The sequence below is a fragment of the Daktulosphaira vitifoliae genome, unplaced genomic scaffold (assembly GCF_025091365.1).
Source record: "Daktulosphaira vitifoliae isolate Bord-2020 unplaced genomic scaffold, ASM2509136v1 Scaffold_1, whole genome shotgun sequence".
In the NCBI taxonomy this organism is placed as follows: Eukaryota; Metazoa; Arthropoda; class Insecta; order Hemiptera; family Phylloxeridae; genus Daktulosphaira; species Daktulosphaira vitifoliae.
The window spans coordinates 81058504-81078804 of NW_026099572.1; the positions used below are offsets into that span (position 1 = coordinate 81058504).

General features: G+C 24.5%; 1 protein-coding gene across 2 annotated transcripts; it reads right to left on the bottom strand.

Moving 5' to 3' along the window:
- Window positions 1-325: 325 nt before the first annotated feature.
- LOC126895554 (uncharacterized) lies at window positions 326-19282 on the bottom strand. Of its 2 annotated transcripts, none has more exons than XM_050667542.1 (5): window positions 19049-19282; window positions 1480-2392; window positions 665-830; window positions 527-606; window positions 326-469 (listed from the first exon to the last, which is right to left on the bottom strand). In XM_050667542.1, the coding sequence occupies exons 2-5, from the start codon at window positions 2318-2320 to the stop codon at window positions 432-434; spliced, it is 1125 nt and encodes a 374-aa protein (XP_050523499.1). In that variant the 5' UTR covers window positions 2321-2392; window positions 19049-19282; the 3' UTR covers window positions 326-431. The 2 variants fall into 2 exon arrangements, with proteins under 2 accessions (XP_050523499.1, XP_050523498.1); XM_050667541.1 differs by lacking the exon at window positions 19049-19282 and adding an exon at window positions 6185-6401.
- Window positions 19283-20301: the final 1019 nt, after the last annotated feature.

The following is a 20301-nucleotide window of genomic DNA, read 5'->3' on the forward strand; positions in this document are numbered from 1 at the left end:
TCATGTACTATTTAGCCTACTTAAAATTTTTGTAAAGATTTGCTATATTAAATATTCTATTCATTTCAAAATTATATGAATGTAAACCTCTTTAAAAGCTAATGGTAGTGGATTATTCTAATTATTCCTTCATTTAATCAAATTATATTTTTTCAGGTATACCATCTAGAACCATCCAAGATGTCAATGGATTCTCTAGTTGGGTGTCACATTGGGTCTAGTGTGGAGTACACAGATTATATAATTGTTCCCGTATGGCTGAATACAATTTTTTTGAAATGGATTTTAAAAATTTATACTTACAAAATAAAAGTGATTAAATAATTAAAAAATTTGAGTAACAATTTATTGGTACCGTAACTATATTATAAAAAAAAATTTAACAGGTTTAACAATGGAATTATTTTTACGTTTAAATTTTTAAATAATAACTATTCCTGTTTATTTCCTCTTTCATGTTCACCCTGACCTAAAAAAATATATATCAATAATAAAGTAATTAAAAAGAATAAATAAAATTGTTTACTTTTCAGAGTAACTAGCGTTTCACTTGTTGTTAAGTGTACTATTGGTAATGATGTCGGGTTTTCTTCAAAATTTACTGACCTAAACAAATGTATGTTACTTTTAGATCTAAAATTTTTAAGGCAAAAATTATACTAACATTCGTCGACCGTTTTGGCTGAATTTTGGAAATAAATTTAAATGTAACAGTAAATTTTCTGCGCTATTTTGTTTAATATGTTTAAATGCATTATGTACAGAATCTGCTTCAGTAATTTGCTCCTTTTCTTCTTCTATTTCTTCTTCTGCTTCATCCTGTTCGAGGTCTATACAAAGAAAATAACGAGTTAAGTTGAACCATCGAATTTAGTACTATTTAATTTAAAATACGCTCTTTTTCTATATCAATGTAATAATTTATTTTAAAGAAAAGTAACATAAAGTTTTCCTACAGTTAATAGATATTCATTTACACAAATTAAATATACTAAAGACAATAGCGAAACAAAAAGCTATGTAAGCTATTATTCTCAAAGTAAGTTTCAAAAATAATTGTCATACTTATAACTCTACTAAACTATTATTTACTATTAACTAGGTGGTTATTGTTAATTTCTTATTATAAATATAAATTTTATTTATATTTATAATAAAATATAAATAAAAGCATTGGTGCCACAATGTTTTTTGAAATACTTCAATAATCGTACTTTTACTGAACTTAGTTCAAGATTAAATTAGTAAATGAAATAAAAAAAATTATAAGCTTTAAATAGAAAGGACTTTTTATAAGTGTACAAGAATTTTAGACATTTTAGTTAATGATAAATGCTAAAATTTACGATTAAACGCAAATTAATATTAAAAATTTATTACTAAGGCCTATTTAAAAAGATAAAGAAAATTAGTTTGCGTATAGTAAAACTATTTATTTTAAAGTTATGGGGATAATTTGACTGTTACAAGTCTACTGACCTTGCTGCTGATGGTTTTCATTTTCAGTAATCGGATAAATGTCTAACATCATTCTAATTGGTTTCTTATTTTTTGGTTTTGCCTTCTTAAGCTTCTTTACTTGATTTGGCTTGACTACTACGGGTGATCTAGGGGTATGAAATACAACGTCTGTATGTGTTGGTATATTGTATGATTCTTCATGAACAGTTAGGTCCACAGGTAAATCGACATTTTCAAAGTTCATTGCATATCCAGCGTTTGGATCTGGTGGTTTCATAAAATCGTCGGGTAATGAGTCAATGGTTTTCGGAGGATTCAGATATACCGGTGGGCCGTATCTATTACGAAACCTTCTTGACCCTATTTTTGGTGGCTGTAGTACTTCTGGTAAGTGATTATTAACATCGCCGGCGGCTTGTATAGGAAAATAACGATTACCCGACTCTTGGGCGACCATAAAATCGGGCGGAGGACGACGCGGTGGTCCCGTAACGTATTTCATAACGTTAATGACACTCTTTGGAGGAAATGGAGCTCTGTAGGCTGCCAGTTGTGGAAAATCCGATTTACGGCTAAACCCATACATGCCGTCAGGATATTTCCCATTTTTCAACACATTCAACTTCCAGTATCCTGGACCATATGATAAATAGGAAGGTCTTTGCACTGTAGTTGGCGAGTACATACGCATCTGTCTGGCAGCACTTAACTCAGCTTCATCTACCTTTTCCACAACATGCGTATTATTGACTATTGTAAAGTTTTCACTGTTCTTGAGTCCTAGTAAAGCAGTTAGAAGTCCATTTTCCGGCGTATTCGCTTTGGTTTGTTTTTCCTTTACAAACTTTGCATAATTCATTACTTGTCCGTCGCCGGTAACTGGGTTTTGCGTTGTTGTTGGCTTTGCAAAATCAAAAAACGTAAAATATACCTTGTAAAAAACAGAAAATAAATTAAATGTTTAAAGTACTTTATTAGTACAAAAATTACTATATACATAAATAGTTATAATAATTTGAAAATAATCCTATAAATTTAAATAATGTATTTTTAAAAATTGATTTCATATTACTAAAATGAAAAAAAACGTTTAATTATTATTATTATTATATTTCCTCAGCCATAATTAAATTTCGCCAAGTCGTTGGCCGGTGTCAAATCCTTTAAAATCAATAAGGTAGATCCAACCCCAAATACCCGGGAAGAGTTAAAGAAAATTATGATTCAATTATTATTATAAAATATTAACCAGGTAAAACAGTTTTAAAAATTTTATAAAAACCAATAAAAAAGTATTATTTCTTAATAATATAATACATAAATTGTAATTAATATATCTATCTGTATTCCTTTGCGACATCGAGACAAAAATAATCAACCAATTAGAAAAAGCTAAAAAATAAAAGAAAACGATATAGCAACAGTTTGAGTACTCGGTCATATCAGGATAAGAGGCAACGAAATAACTGATGAATTTATAAAAAAAGTTATAGAAAACACAGAAGCAAACAAAATAGACGCCATGACGTATAATGACATAAAAAAAAGAGATCATACAATATCATACAAAACCTGCAAAAAATTGGAAAAATTTAAATAACAAACTCAATGAAATAAAGAGTACTACAATTAGATGGCCCACAATCTCTTATACTAGTGTTAGTAAAGAAAGAAAAATTAATAGAATCTGCATAGGACATACGCGGCTAACTTATGGTTATCTAATGGGGAGAAAGGAACCTCCAATATGTTCAGTGTATGGTAATCTTTTATCGATCAAACATATTTTTAAAAATTGCAGAAAATACGAAAACTGTTCAAAATAAGTTACCATACCCAGAAAAACTTATTAAATTTTTAAAATATACAGAATTGTAAAAACAATTGTAAATATATTTTTAATTATACAATAATAAATTATCAATTTTCATATAGATCCATATATTTGTGTAACACTTCTGTAAAAAAAAAAATCGCTAATGGACATTCATATCAAAGCATGAATAATAAAAAAAATATATTAATTTTAAAAAGCATTTTGTTTTTTTTCTCTTTTATTCTATCATATTTTATCTTACATAAAAATCAGCGATCGTTTTAACATTATAATTATAACGTTATATATAATATTTTCCTGCCCTAATAAAAAAATAATAAAAATAAAAATGATTTCCGACAAATATTATTATGTAGTTTATTCGCTTCTTTTTTTTTAAATAAATTGTTTACACATAAATATTTGTTGATATATATATATATATATATATATAGAAAAAAATTATTTTGTATTAGAAAATCAATGAATAAAATAAAAAATGTAATATATTTTATTTGACTTCAATCTTGAAAAATTCTTTATAGAATCATTGTCATTTCATTATGTCTTGTACTATTATATTAAATGTTTAATTTATTTTGAGGTATTTAGTATTTAACATTATTACTATTATTATTTATTTAAGTTTAATTATACATAAAATATAGTTTCTACGATATTTAATAAAATTACTAAATATTAACCATATGACAAACTGCTCTAAGAAATCAACATTCAAATTAATGGAAAGCCTTTATTTAAACCTAAAAATTCAGCTATGTTTCAATTTTTAAATACATCAAACTAATGTAAACAAATTTTGTAGAAGTCATTGATAAAATAACTTATGGATATAAATTATAATCGAAGAGCGTTTTATGGTACTTATATTATATTTTTCCGTAATACTGAAATACTAAAAAATAATGATTGAATGACTATTTTCAGCATTATATTTTTAATGTAACAAATATTTAAGAACAAAAATTATTTTTTAAAGTAAGCTAGCTGTATTATTTATACAATTTATATTTTGTTAAAATAATAGTATATTAGTATATTACTCAAAAATTATACTTTAAAACTTTACATTAAATAAAAAAATTCGCATCAAACTCAATGATTAATACTGATGCTATTGATCAATTTCAACTATATTATTGCTGTTTTCGGTTGGAAATATGCGCTCCATTGAAGTATTAGATAAAATTAGATCGATTAATAACGTTCGAAAAATATTTGAAACTCCATCAACCTTCTAAAAACTAAATATAGCTTTGTTATATAAAAGACCAAAATAGATTATAATATGCACAATTAAATTTTTTTTATAATATTTTTATTTCTAATTCGTCAGATTGGAACTTTTATTTAATAAAAGGTAGTCACTACAATACACATCATTGCGTTTAAAACAACTAAAATAATTTTGAATTAGTTTTTATTTATGAAGATTATCATCTCAATATTTTGCGCTAGTTAATACTATTTTGGATATTTTTGTACATATACTGTGTATTACTTTATCGTAGAGTTTAAGATGAATCTCTTGAATAGCGAGAGTATTTTTTTATCATACTTTAATCGACGCAGCACTTCCTAAAACAATTAGGAAATTGTTACATTGATGTGGTGACGAGCGGGGATAATAACTTTCCTTTTCGAGCATTATAGTTGTGATATAATGATTACTGGTTAGAAATGTTTTAAACACATTGAATTTAGACTGAATAATTCATTGCCATACTTATAAAGCGTAAAGTTAGTTTAAAGTAAATAAGATAAATAGTAGTAATTACGATTCTCCTTTTATTTTCGGATTTCGGTTTTCTCGAATTATTAAGACCCGACGCTTTCACTATGAAAAAAAGTGCATATCCAATAGTAATATTACAGAAAATCTATCAACAGCTTTTAATATTATCCCTGTTTGTAATTAACAATTTTGTGCATGTTATCACAATCTTCGAACGCTTGTCGTCTTTGTGATGCTAATAATGTTTACTAATCTTTTTAAAACACGAATATATTGTAGTCACACACAAAAAACCATTCAAAATTCATTTAAGCTCAGTAATTCATTTTTTAAACACAATTCAATACAAACTCATATGTGTTGGATTAAAAATCATTTAGCACAAAACTTAGATAATATAACTTTATTAGTAAAAATAACTAAAACAGGACTCTAATTATATATTGTTATTGCCTATTAAAAGTTCATTAAAACCAGATATTTTAAGAGAAAATTTCATTTTCAATATCTTTGAAATTAGCTTAATATACAAGAGTATCACAATAAATGTGGAAAATGTGCATAAGATATACTAGAAAATATTTCATCATTCAATTGAATAAATTTTTTCACTCCTTTCCCATAAGTTTTTTTATGTTTAGTATAAATGTTTATTTTTCAAAAATTAAAAGATAAATTTAACAAACAATGTTATTTTTTCGCTCTGCTTTATTATTTTTTATATTTATGTAAATGTGATAATTGTTTACTAAAGGAGTGAAATAAAAAAATCAAGCTTGAATTAAATTTTTTTCTAAATAATATAACATGATCACCTATATTTTCTTTGAAAAATACGCGTTCGATATTTTTTACTTAAATACATTTGAGATTTATTTTTATTTAATATCATCAAATTGATGATATTTTAAATATATGGTAAAATGAATTGATAAACTATTTTACTACAATGCTATAGAAAATTTAAGTTTCAATAGTTTGAAATATAACTTTAAGCTGTTTAATAAGTGTAACTGTTCACCATATATTTCTTCTATTTAAATTTTTTTTTTTAATGAAATACCTTTGGAACACATTTATTTATATTCCGTAAATAGATACAAGCTCTTGAAGCCTAATTATATTTATATCTAATAAATTTATAAACTTACTATTACTGTTAGAGTCGCAATAAGTGATAGAACAACTAAGAAGCTGCTAGCTCTATCTATTCTTCGGTGTTTACCGATAAATTCTTCCTTAAAAATGCCAAATTCTGATGCCTCAATAGTTGATTTTCTATCTGGTGGCCATTTGGCCTCCAGTTTCACAGTATCCATAACACTCACGTGTGTCTAAGAACGTGTATCTAGACACATTAGCACTAGATGAGATGGTAACAAAAGAGTTTTAGCAAAATCTTTATTTTTCTTGCTCTGTTAATTTTTTATTTTCGTTATTATTAACTTTATCACACTTGCCTAACCTACCGTCACCGCCTACCACTAGTTTCAGCGGCTAGTTCACTCCTGACAAATTATAATATATTTTAATTGGATGTAGAAACGTTTTCTTGCTACTTTTATTTTAAGTTTCATTGGGTTAATAATTTAATACTTTAATTTAATAATTCTATATAACACTATTATATAAGTATTGAAATTTATGGATCATAAATATTTTTACTAAATGATGCATTTTATATGATATTTATATGATATTCAGCAAGTAGTAAAAGGTATATGTTTAACAATAGTTCAAATTATTTAAGCGATTTTGAGTTAAATAAGTTCACATAGACACAAATTTATGTCAATTTTTGTTTATAAAATTGAAATATATTTCATGTGTTTTAAATTTATATTTATTTATGCCTTAACAATTTAATAATTCAAAACAAAATACATGATATGCATTTTTATGGTTTCTTAATGTTTTGCGTTAAATTTAAAACTTAAAAATAAAATAAAACAACTTTTGTAATTATTTAATATTCATTTTAACTCATTTGATTAATACTATAAATATTTAGTATCTACATCTACCTAAAATAATAATACTATAAGCATTATAAAATACGATTACATATGCTTACTTAAATTTTAATAATTTACTTGAAAAGAGTTACATACCTACTATCCCAATAATCTTATGAAAAATATATTGAAAAATTAGTCAATCAGTAATTTTTGAAACTTTTAAACTTTTATCTTTTAAAACTGTCATAACTTCTTTAAAAATTGATTAATCAAAAATTTCTTTTTTTATAAACACCTTGGATATCTTTCTTTTATTAAGCATATATATTTGGAAAAACTAACTCTTCACTTGCTCACAGGATTAAAAATAGAAACTTTTACTTTCTTCTATATTCGTTTGGTTGCCATAGATAGAAAATATATTAATTTTATGTAAAAATTCACCATTTTTCGTGAAAAAATATAACAAATCGTATCTAATTGAAGATATTACTCTAAAACATTTTAAAAATTTCTTTCGTTTTCTGTAAATTAGTGAAATCCCCCCAAAAAATACAATTTTTAAATCATTTTTAAACATATTTTTCTTGAAACAGTCATAACTTTTTGATAAATGAACGAATCAAAATATTTTTTTTTATAAAAATATCATAGATTATCCCTTTCTATAAATAAAAATTAATACAGTAAACTATTAAATATCAGTTTCATACTAAATATAAATACTATAATAAGTATTTATTCATGACCTTTAATTATAATTCATAAAATTGTAATCAGAATACAATTAAGGATCAATTCTGATGTTGATGAACAAATGTGAAATTATTTTTAATATTGTAGTACAATTCAAAAATAATGTTTTAATATATTTTAAAAAATAAAGACGTTTTCAAAAATTGTATTAAAAAAAATTCAATATCTATAGCTATAATAATATAACTATAATAGCTTTCAAATCTTTCTAGTACTAGGTTTTTCATTACAATTTCATATAAAACATTCAAAAAAAAAAAATTTTATGTCTCCGATATTTATTAAAATTTATTTAGGAACTGTTAAAAAAATTGAACAGAAATATTTTAATGTAGAAAAAAACCTTGAAAATGCTATTTTACGGTATCGTAATTTTGAGGTATTTTTTAAAAGTTCTAATGTTGAGAGAGTGTTAAATTTTCTTCGCTGATAGGTTTAAATAGATTAAAATAGAGTTATTTCGACTTGTAGATCAACAAAATCGGTTCACTGAGAGATAAAAATTTTCATAGACAGACAAAGAACCCACACCATTACAAAACCAATATCTCAATAGAATATTATTACTTTTGGATTTTGATATCTCAGAAACTTTATAATATTATATTACCTATGAATTTATTTAATACCTATTCTCGCAAATAAAAATGCAAAAATGATAAAATAATGTTAGTAAATATTTTAATATACATATCTTTATAAAAGGAAAGTAAACTGTTAATAAAATAAATTTAATAAAATAATATTAAATTGGCAATGAAGTTAAATATGCTACACACTTTATTTATAATTAAAAATATCGCTTCTTATCTTAAAATTGTATTCCAGGCTTGTTTTATTGCTTTTCAAGTTGAAAACTATTAATAACATTACTGAAATACTAAGCGCTTTAAATATAAGTCCATCATAGTCAAAATGACAAAAAAAAAATCAAAGTAAATTCAATTATCTTACTCTATAATAACTCATACTTATCAATAAATAACAATCATATTTCATAAAATATCCATTATTTCGAAAATTTTTAAATTAACAATGATTATTTTTAAGGACACAATATAAAATTGTAAAAATAGTTTATCAAAATAACGCTAATAAATTAGGGTTTTATAAACACAATTCAATTTAACAGTATAAATTAAATCTGTCTAGTAAAATGTATATGCAACATATATTCCAAACATGAACTGTTTAGACTACCTCATATAACTAATTGCTGTTCTTATTTTAATTTATAATTTATTCGAACGAACATCTCAAATTGATAGTTATTTAGAGAAAAAAAATTAATTACTATTTAAATACTTTTACTGGTGTCTGATTTTTTAATAAATTACACAGGAAAATTAAAAACAAAACATATATTATTGTTTATAATTTTTATACAGAATTTCGACGCTGATACCGAATCTGGCTTAAAATTTTTTGCTTCACATCTTTAAAATCGAATTACTAATTAATAATCTAACAATAATTATACAGTAAAATCATTATAAAATAAATACATTTTTTTTTAAAATTTGGTTTAAATATTACAGATTGATGGTTATAATAATTTATCTATATAATTATAATTATATTATGCTTGATAAATAACAAATACACAAGTAAAACTCTTCATTTCTTTATTATTACCTTCATCATGATTTATATCATAACTATTTGACTTTAATGATTTTACATCAGCTATCAATTCAATTACTTTAAAAATAAAACAATAATGGAAAAGTAAATAAAAAACTATTATTTTAATATTTTATAATATTAATATTTTTATTTTTAATTTATTATAATTTAGTTTTAACGGGTATAAGATCCCTTTAGAAAAATATATTTTACAGTGCAAGTATAACATTAGAACAGAAAAATAAAATTATTATGTTTCATTATAATTATGCATATGGCAAATAATAACAAATAACAAAAGTTTAAATAAATAGTAACAGTAATGAAATTATAGTATAACATTAAAAATGTAAATCAAATGAATAATTAATGAAAAGCTTTATATTATATTTGATATTTTCCGGTATTTTTGTATTAATAGCAATTTTTTGCTTTATATTTACTGAAAATACAAAGTAATTCAATTATTTATTTGTCAGTTAAAATTTCATAATAATAAGTTAATCTAAAAAAAGTTATATTCAACAGTATACTTTTTTTTTAAATAACACTCAAAATCAACTTTAAAATTTTGATTATAAATCTATTAAACTTAATGAAATAGTCTCAAAATCTGTAGAACTCTTATTAAACATCCTGAAATCACTTTAGAAAAGTTAAAAAAAAGTATTTTATTTTTTTTTTGTGATGCTTTTACTGTGCAACTATCACTTAATTACTAATTAGTAGTATCAACATTCTATATAGAAGTTATATAAAAATTGTAATAAAAAAAATGGTTGTTATCCTGGGTAATTGGTACACAAAAGCTTGACATAACATATATTGCAAGATGGTTTCCTTTATCTCATCGTATATTTAAATTTGGGTTAAGTTTTAAATATACAACATTTTTAGATAATCAACGTAGTTTTTTCTTGTTATCTGAAATATATTGGATTTTTTTTATAAACGATTACTAATTAATCAGTTTATGAAGTACCTAATTCACCATCAAATAATACAAGAGATTTTAATCTTTAAACTTATCTTTGTAATTATTCAAACAGGTATTTAGCTTGTACTTTCAGTTGTGGATCTAAATTTAGATTTGTAATATTATAATATTAACATTTTCAATAAAAAAAGGAGGTGTATGAGACTTTTTTTTTTTTTTTACTCAATTATAATTAAGTTATTCACAAGACAGACTTCCTTTGTTAGTAACTGTTTTTCTGTACAATCACTCCTGAACAGAATATGATTGAAATATAATTTATAAAATAGATATTATATTAACTTTATAAAATTATAATATTTATACCAAAATATCCCTAATAATTACACATTTGTTTCTGTTTAGTTCTTTTATTTTTTTAATATACTCATATGGAAATATTATAGTAAAATTTTAAAGAAATTTAGTAGGGTTTTTGTTATGGAAAACTATATAAATTATAGTAAATATATAAAAGGCAGACATATCCTTATTAATAAATTGACTGCATTTGAAACTAATTTGGGTAACATAAATACATTAAATAAAAATTAAGTTTTTTAATGAGCAGTCATATTTTAAATAAATGAGATGATTATTTATTTTTCATGTGCACTCCTCTTGCTAAGCTCACCAAAATGCATTATAAACAATTTCACCTGCAGTTTTGTCAAAACTATCAATATATTATACTAATATAGTAGTTGAATCCGATGGTGGTTCACATGATATCGCACATTGCTATTCCAGCAAAACAATGCAACTATAATAACTTGATAATATGACATGTGATAAATATGATGACGTGTGTAAACAATACAATCACATGTTAGATTAATTTGTTCAGTAAATGTTACGTTACATCACAACAGTGGATCTAATATGATATGCTACCGTGTATTTCATTGTAATTTTATAAATTAATAACCACGCAAAACTGTTCAAAAAATATCATAATAACTTAATGAGCCCATCAGACCTTGACATATGATAAAATGACCTATGTAGTCTGTTTTCTTTTTAACATATAGAATCATAAATATCAATTATTATAATGCTCTACAGTTAGTATGCATGTATTTCTTCACCTTACACTGATTGTAAATTACAACATATATGAATCACAATAGATTCCAAACTACTGGTATATTATAAGTAATATGTAAATCTATACAACAAAACTATTCAAAAAATATAAATGTTGACTTAAAAATATTTAGGAAAATAAAATTATAATATAAAAAAAACCCAGCACAGGGGGGTTGCGGCACAGTGGTGACGTGGCATAGTTGGATCAAGTATAATGATATCTGACAGTGATTAAAATCACTATAAAAAAAGAACGCTTCGATGCAAATCTTTAGATAGTGTTTAATTTAAAAAAATTGGTGTATTATTCCAAAAGCTACATGATCTGCTAGTTCCTTATTAATATCCTGATTAAGATATAGTATGTCAAATGAAAAAGAGATTATTAAAAAATATTATTTCTCATAAAAAATTGTATTGATCCATATATTTTTCAAAAAGTTATAGCACTTTAAAGTAAAAAATGTAAAATATAAAATCGAGAAATTTCACACAAAAATAGCATTCGGTAGCCGTTTTCATTGTAAAGACAAAATAAAGTCCTAAATTTTTTTTTTCCATGATAAAATATATTACATTATCTTTCATTTAAGATATATATAAAAGTGTCAGACCTTCCGGAACATTTTCAAAAGTCAAGTTGAAAAAGTAAATATTTGTGAAAAAGTTGTCATTTTAAATCCCCCCCCTGTGGGCAGGTAAAGGGTCAGATATAAAAATAATTATATTGATACGTTCATTTTTGAAAAAGTTACGGCAGTTTTTAATAAAAAAAATTTTAAAAATTTCGAAAATTAGCGATTNTATAGGTAAAGACATCAAGCATCTATAAAAAAAAATTATATTGATACGTTCATTTTTGAAAAAGTTACGGCAGTTTTTAATAAAAAAAATTTTAAAAATTTCGAAAATTAGCGATTTTTAAATTTGTAATTTTTTTGGAGGTTCCCCCATTTACGGGGAACGAGGGAAATTTTTTCAATTTTGAAGGGTAATGTCTTCGACTAGATACGATTTGTGATCTTTTGACGTATCATTGAAAGAAATCGGTTCGGTGAGAGATGAGAAAAAGTGGTAACAGACACAAACAAAAAAAAAAAATAAAATAAACACATCATAGTAAAACCAATACCTTCTCAGCTTCGCATCGAAGCTAAAAATATTTAAAAAATATATAAGACAATTTTTTTTTTTTAGTATGATATAAGATTAATTTTCAGACAACGTTCGTATAGTATTCTAAAAAATAAAAAAACAATAATTGTTTAAATTCAAAAAAAAATTTAATTTATAGTACAAAAACTATATAAACTGATGTGTTTCATCAAAATATCACTTAATTATGAATTAAATTAATGCATTTTTAGTTCATTTTAGTTTATTGTGAATTATGTATGCTAAGATTTTATATATTTTCTCATTTCATTTATTTACTATAAACAGCATTTATTAATTACTTGGATTAAGATTATTTGCACGTACTATGTCGAAATGCTATTTGAGCAGTCGGTTAAAATATGAATTACCTTTTGGGTAGCCATTCATTTAAATAACGCCTACTAGGTGTGTTGAAATTTAAGACGATTTCACTGCCCACAATATAAGTTACAAACTGGACATTTGAATACCAATTATGACGCCACTTGATCAATGCAGACATTTTTATGCCTGCTGCTGTTGAAAAACCCTGTCTTATGTATAATTTATTGGAAATAATAAAACCAGAAAAAACATTCAAATGTGGATTTTTGATCGCACAAAAGACTACGTCATAAATTGTACAATGTAGTAACAACTTATGTTCACACTTCGCCGGCGTTTAGATTCTTGTACTATATTTACATTTATTGTGGAATACATTTGTATAATAATGCCTTATATATAGCTAATTAGATAATATAATATAATCGACTAGTACCGTTTCAAATTTATTATTTTTTTTAGTGATAAGTACGAGTCATTGATTATCTTTGAAAAAAATACTAGATAACAATATAAACAATAATAAAAAATATTGTTTAATAATAAGGCTCCAAAAAAATACTATTCTGTTTAATTTAAACTATATAGGCATAATCTAAGATGGTATAGAGGTAGCCCATTCTATAACTGTCTATTCAAAATTTATGAATACTTCATATAAATATATATCTTCAACAAGAACATAACTATAAAAACAAACCAAGTTTTAATCTTCCCCTCACAATAAAATCACTTATCAATGTTTTGATACCTAAATTTTTGGCCAAGTTTGCTCTTATTTAGTTTATAAACTTCAATCCTACAATTTCACAAGTTATATTGCTTCTTTATTCATATTGCTTATTACTTAAATCGTTTTTGAATATGGTATAAAACAGATTTTGCCATATTTTCAATGAATCTCAAATGGAGATCTGAAACTTTTCTTTTCTTCTCAATTTTCTCCTTCCCATTTTTAACGTAATTCCTATAAAGAGTATTGAGCTAATATTTGATCAAATTTTAAGATATACGAAATTAGGAGTAATGTGGTTCATGAGAGTAGGATTGATGTTTATTAACTTAAGAAGAGCAAACTTGCCCAAAAATTTAGATATCATTACTCTGATAGACGGACTTTTTTGGAATGGGAGGTTGGAACTTGGACTCATTTTCATAGTTATTTGTCGAGGATATTATTCTTCTAGTTAGCTTAAGTCAGCAAAATACACAATTTTTAACAGCTATTAAAAAATCACAACGGTATAACACTTCGTATTTTTCAATGACGCTTTTGCCTGTAAAACTGTTTATTTTGAAAACATTGTAAGCTTTTGTAGGAATATTAAATGTTCTTAAATTAATGTTCAAAAAAACATTCAAATTTTATCGATTGATTCCCACAATAATACGTTTTCTGGTCAAAAATAATAAAATTAAAAAAAATGAGGTGATTATAATATTTATGATAATCTAAATTTTTTATAAAAGTATACATGAATTAATTTTGCTTTATAATGTTTTTAATCGTTTACAAATTTAATTCAAATATCATTAAATTAGTTAATTTTCTCTCAAGACGAGCCGCTTAATTAATACTCCACAGCAAAGTAATTCAAATTAATAAAATTGTTGACTATTAATATTTTTTATGTTAACATCAATTTATTCAAGTCTTCGTGATGTGTTTATTGAGCTGGATGAACTCGTTGACATTTAACTTAATTGCAATCTATGGATATTATTATTATTTGATAATATCAAGTTGCGATGACACCTGATTAATTAAAAAAATACCTACTTTTACGATTTTTCGTGTAAACCGTGTAATACTGAATCATAATAACCAAATGGTTCTAAAAGAAGTGACACCACATTCCTGACTGTGACCATGACCTATATATATTTGTATAAGTTATTTCTTATAGTGCAAAATTCTGTAATTAATTCTAGTGACAATATTTCGAATGCTTTAACCTTATCATCTTCTTTATTAATTCGATATTGATCCTAGTATTATATAGCATATATAATTAAATATATTTATATTTTGAATCAATTATGAGCTTTAAACATATGATATCGAAATTTGAATAACATTTGAAAACACAAATGTTTTTTTCTTAACATTTTCATATAAATGTAAAGGAATAAATTATCCACCCAGTATTTATTCTTTTAATGTAAGATCTTCTATATGTCCTCCACTCCACAAAAGTTTACGGAACCATATGTGAAATAACATTTTATAAAAAATAATTTATTTGAATGTATAATAGAATATTGAGTTATAGAAAAAAAACATGTTATTCTATTCGGAGAAACTATACAAATGTATGAGATATCTTGTTAAAAGACTAAAATTTTTCAGAATTGAATTATGAGAACATTATTATGAGTTTTTTATTTTTTTAAGTTATCCATTCATGTGTTAAGCAATTATCACCTTAAAATTTGTAAAAACATAGATAGTTTCATTTAAGATAAAAATATTAAAGAAATGGGTGAGTCTCATTATATTGTAAGTTATAGGTGCTAATCATAAATATATTATCTTGCTTATAGAATTTGTATAACACTTCAAGTGTACATTTGACAGTCCACGTGCTGATAAATGAAAAGATTCAATAAATGTTGACACTTTTAAATTTACAACTAATGAATTTTATCTTCCCAGTAGTATCATTCTTAGTCTCAAAAATTTTAAGTACCATTGGAATTTCAATGTATTAGATTTTTCTATGATGGATATTTATTTTCCAAACTGTTTGGGCCAAATAGTTTTACAATTTTATTTGCCAGAATTAAATGTATACATTGCAGTTGCTATAATTCTAATGAAAAAAATATTTTATTTTATTGTAAACTGCATAAACTTTTCATATAAATATTAGGCTGTCCATCTAATTTGTGATAATTTTAATGATAATCAACTATCAATAATTGAAAGACCTAATTATCATAATTGTTTCATTTTGGTAAATTTTTCCTATTTCGTAAATAGTACATATTTTAAATTTTAGAACAAAATTTTATTGAGTCTAAAGTAATAATAAACTTAAACTAAATTAAGAGTAAAGTCACTCAAGAGTTGTATAATCAAAGTTAATTACTATAGTTTTAGTAGTCGTTTTCATCATTAAAACTATTACCAATTTATTGTAAGGTATAGTTGGTAATAAGTTTTTAAATTTAATTCCATACTTAATTACTCGTGTATCTATTAAAAATTTAAGACGAGGCATATCGATTAAACACCAGTGTAGTAGAATTTCTAAAAATTGAATACTGAGGAAATTGTTGTGAAAAATGTCGGAAAAGTCAGACATTTTTATTAAAGAGCTTTAAATTTACTATTTTCTTTATTGAATAATCTCTAAATTAAACTTTAATTAAATTTAAATTACTTTTAAACATATTAGACAATCCTCGGCCTCTTTTACCTAAGTATAAAAATGTTAATAACTAGAAAATAATCATAACCTGTATCTAACCAACAATACATCGTTTTTATACATTTTAAGTTGAATCGGACATTTTCTATTTTATAAGCTAATTAAATATGTATATTTCTATTAAAAAATATATTATTGACATCCTTATGGGATATAAGGAATGGACTAAAAATGTACTTTAAACTAAAAAAACTATAAATATATTTCTTTTATTACTTTTATGTTGTAATTGAGTGAAATCACCTGTAATATAAAAAATACATAATAACATTATTTAGTTGTATTTTCTATTTCATAAAAAGTGAAACAAAGAGAAATAAAATATGACTAAATAATGGTATTTTATAGTTCTTATGTTAAAGATAATTCGTCTACCCCAACCTATTCAACTATTTAAAAAGGAAAAGTAATATCATTATTGAGAAATTACTTTCTATTAAATATAAAACTATTATGGTGAAGGTAGAATAGAACATAAGGGATTATAAATTATTTCTTAAATTATATGTGTTAAATTATAATAAGTAGCCCTAATTTTGTAAGTGAAATTTATTTTAAGTAACTTTTTTGCATATAAATCTATAAAGCATTATTATATATAAAATTGTTACTTTATGACTATAGTCAAAAATTAATAATTTTTGCATATTTTATTAATTTTAACAACATTATTTAATGTATTTTTCAAGGATTTTCTATGATAAAATTCATATAATTTTAAACTTTTTACATGCACATAAATTCGGCTTTTAATGACGAGCGGAGGAAAACATCATTATTAATAAACTTTTTTTGAAATTATCATAAAGACAAATTTATACATTTCTTTTTTTTAATTTCTATTTCAGAAATTTCTAAAATGAAAATTTCTAACTTTTACTCTATTAATCACCAAAAAACCTAAATTATCGCGAGTTTTTTGAGATACTTGTACTTTATATAACTATCAAATCGCCTAATTAATATTATATGGAATAATATCACTCATGTAAAGCATATACAACATTTAAAATTAATTAAAGACGAAATTTAATACTTAAAGAACAAGTATTCCATAATCGATTGTTTGAAAAGTAATATTTTAACATTATATACTTCAATGTCATAAGACCAATATATTCAATATAATTATAACTAATTAACTTTCAAAAATAAGATTTTACTATAAAATTAATTTTTATGATCTAAACAACGATTGAATGCGTAAATAGGTTTTTCCTGGGGGATATACAAAAGTAAAATTTTCACACACCTTTTATATGATAAAATATTTTTACCATGTAATTATTATCGTTTTGGGAATAGTGCAATAAAGGCGGATCTGAAAATCAAAAATGATTAATTTGATAAATTAAAAAGTAATATTTATATTTATTGCCACTAAATTTTTTTCATCTTCATGTGTTAGCAATTATTACGATTTCATCAATATTAAAATATTATATAATTCAAAATATATAATTAATTAATTATAATGACAATTAATTTTTTAATTATTTAAATAGAATAAAATACAAAACGTTAGTGTTAGCGAAACAAATATTTCACGATCTGATTACCTACCGTTTAAATCAAGCTGTCAAATATTAATGTTCAGCTATATACCGTATAATTATTCATACAATGCCAATTTAAAACTGTTCGTAGTATAAAAAAAAAATAAAGATTATATAAATAAAATCCTATTTCTCAAGTGAAGCCTATATACTTAATTTGATTATTCTAATTCAGCTATGAAACTCTCTTTTCAATAATTAAAAAAAAAACTAATTTCCTTATTAAATATAAAAGATTACGCGTAACTAGAAAAATACCTCCTTTAAAAAATGGTTAAGATAAAATTAATTTTAAGACTATTATTTTAGACATTAGGTTATTGTCAAATTATTCAAAGCACACTTAAGTGTAAAATTTATATCTGATATTACATAAAATTTAAATAGTAATTCCAGTTGGCAAGTTTACTATAATAACTATTTCTATAAAAGGAAATGGAAGATTAATAAAGTAGTCATTGTTAATAAAGTTTATAAATGTAAATGTTAATTACTATACAAAACTTCTAAGCCGTGTTAGTTTGAATTTTATGCCCCAAAAGTTAGACCCTAATCTTAGCATCTTTGCAACTTATGTCACAAAATTACAACAGCCATTAAAATAAGTCGTGATTGTTTAAATTTAATCACTTTAGAAGAATAATGTAATTGATTATATGAAAATAAAAAACCGAGTAATTTGATTTGGTGTTTGTATTATTTGTAAAAGTTAAAATTTCAAATGTAAATGTTATGTGTTTAAGAAAGCGTCAAGTTTTTATACTACTAAAACAATTCATTTTTCTATCCATACGAGAGAATCGATAGTTAATATTTATATATTTTATGTTGAAAGTAGATTATTACGCAATGGGTGCTAAGTTTTAATTTAAGTAATAATAATTATAAAAAAAAATAAAATTCAATCCAAGATTGAATGGTTAATGATTTTTTCCTAAATGCGTGTTAAATTTAAACTTAAGTCTAATTACGTTATTTTCAAATTCAAATGATTATTAGGATCATTACCTATACTAATTACCTACTAAGCTTAAAGGTTTTTTGCCTGCGCTAGTTTTACTTTATACCATTCTATAATGTGTAAATTAAAACCTATTAATTTGAAAAATAATCCTGATAGTTGACTAATAGGTGTTACCTTGGTTTATTAGACATAGATTATCAGAACTCCATAAAATTGAACCTGTAAATGACACACGTAGCTAACCGTCTGGCACTCCTCGGGCAATCTACTTGGACGTAGAAAGTAAAAATGCAATACAGTTTTCAAATAAAATAATTTGTGTGCATTATGGAAACATATATTAATAAAAATAACCGATCTTGCGCTACTGGGGTAGTTTGTTTACATGTGTGTAGGTAATCATATTCAACGGACACGCTCGTCCAAACCGTAAGTGTGATAGTATTGTGTTGTTGTTGTGATGCGGTTGCGTTGGGTTCCAGAAATCGAGAGGGAGGTTCACTATTAATTGTAAAATGACGAAACGGAAACCACCATCGATGACGGCCTAGCTGTTGATTTGGTATGAGCGAGTTACGGAAATACCGTAAATAACACATTGGACAAGGCACCAGCTTGAACTACAAACAAAATGTTTATGACTAAATACTATTTAGAGGACGCCCCGAGCACTCGGTCACTTTAATCGTTTAAATTGTTGCTGTATTATTTTTTTTTGTGATGGAGAATGTATACCGTGGCTTTTGATAACGTGATGTATTACAGAGAATAATTGTGCACGCATTGATTTGCGTTAAACAACATTGCTATGACCAAACAATGTATACACTCGACGATTATTTAAATGATACTTTCCTGGTATTATGGAGCGTATGAATTCATAAATTTAGATAAACTAGGCAGAAATGTTATTTTTTAGTAAATAAATAACCGGCTGCCAGAGTGGTCTGACATCGAAAGATAATTATTGTCACTGTAATAACATTATTAATGTTTCAAGTCGCCACCGCGTCGTGTTGCTATTCCGAAACGTCAAAAGCTTATATTTGGTTTTAAGATACGAAAATACCGTTGTTTTCAAATTGCATAATTTTAGGTAGCACATTTAACAATGGCGCAATCATAAGTAATATGGCACGGCAGATAATCGAATAGCAGAAGACGGCGCCACCGAAAATTTCGAATGTAGGGCGTCCAGGTAATTAATGCTTTGTCGTACGGGTTCATTTGTCACACCTTCGACGTGTGCCAAACTTTCATAGGCTGGGCGCCTTAGCTGTTAATACCTATAGTCAATGTTAAATTGATTCTTCGACAGAAGTCGCAATGATATTAATATATATTAAGTATTAATTACATTCAAGGAATAGTATTTTTAACTTGAAATATATTTGTATTGGTCAACGATTAGAAATGCAGCGAGTCGG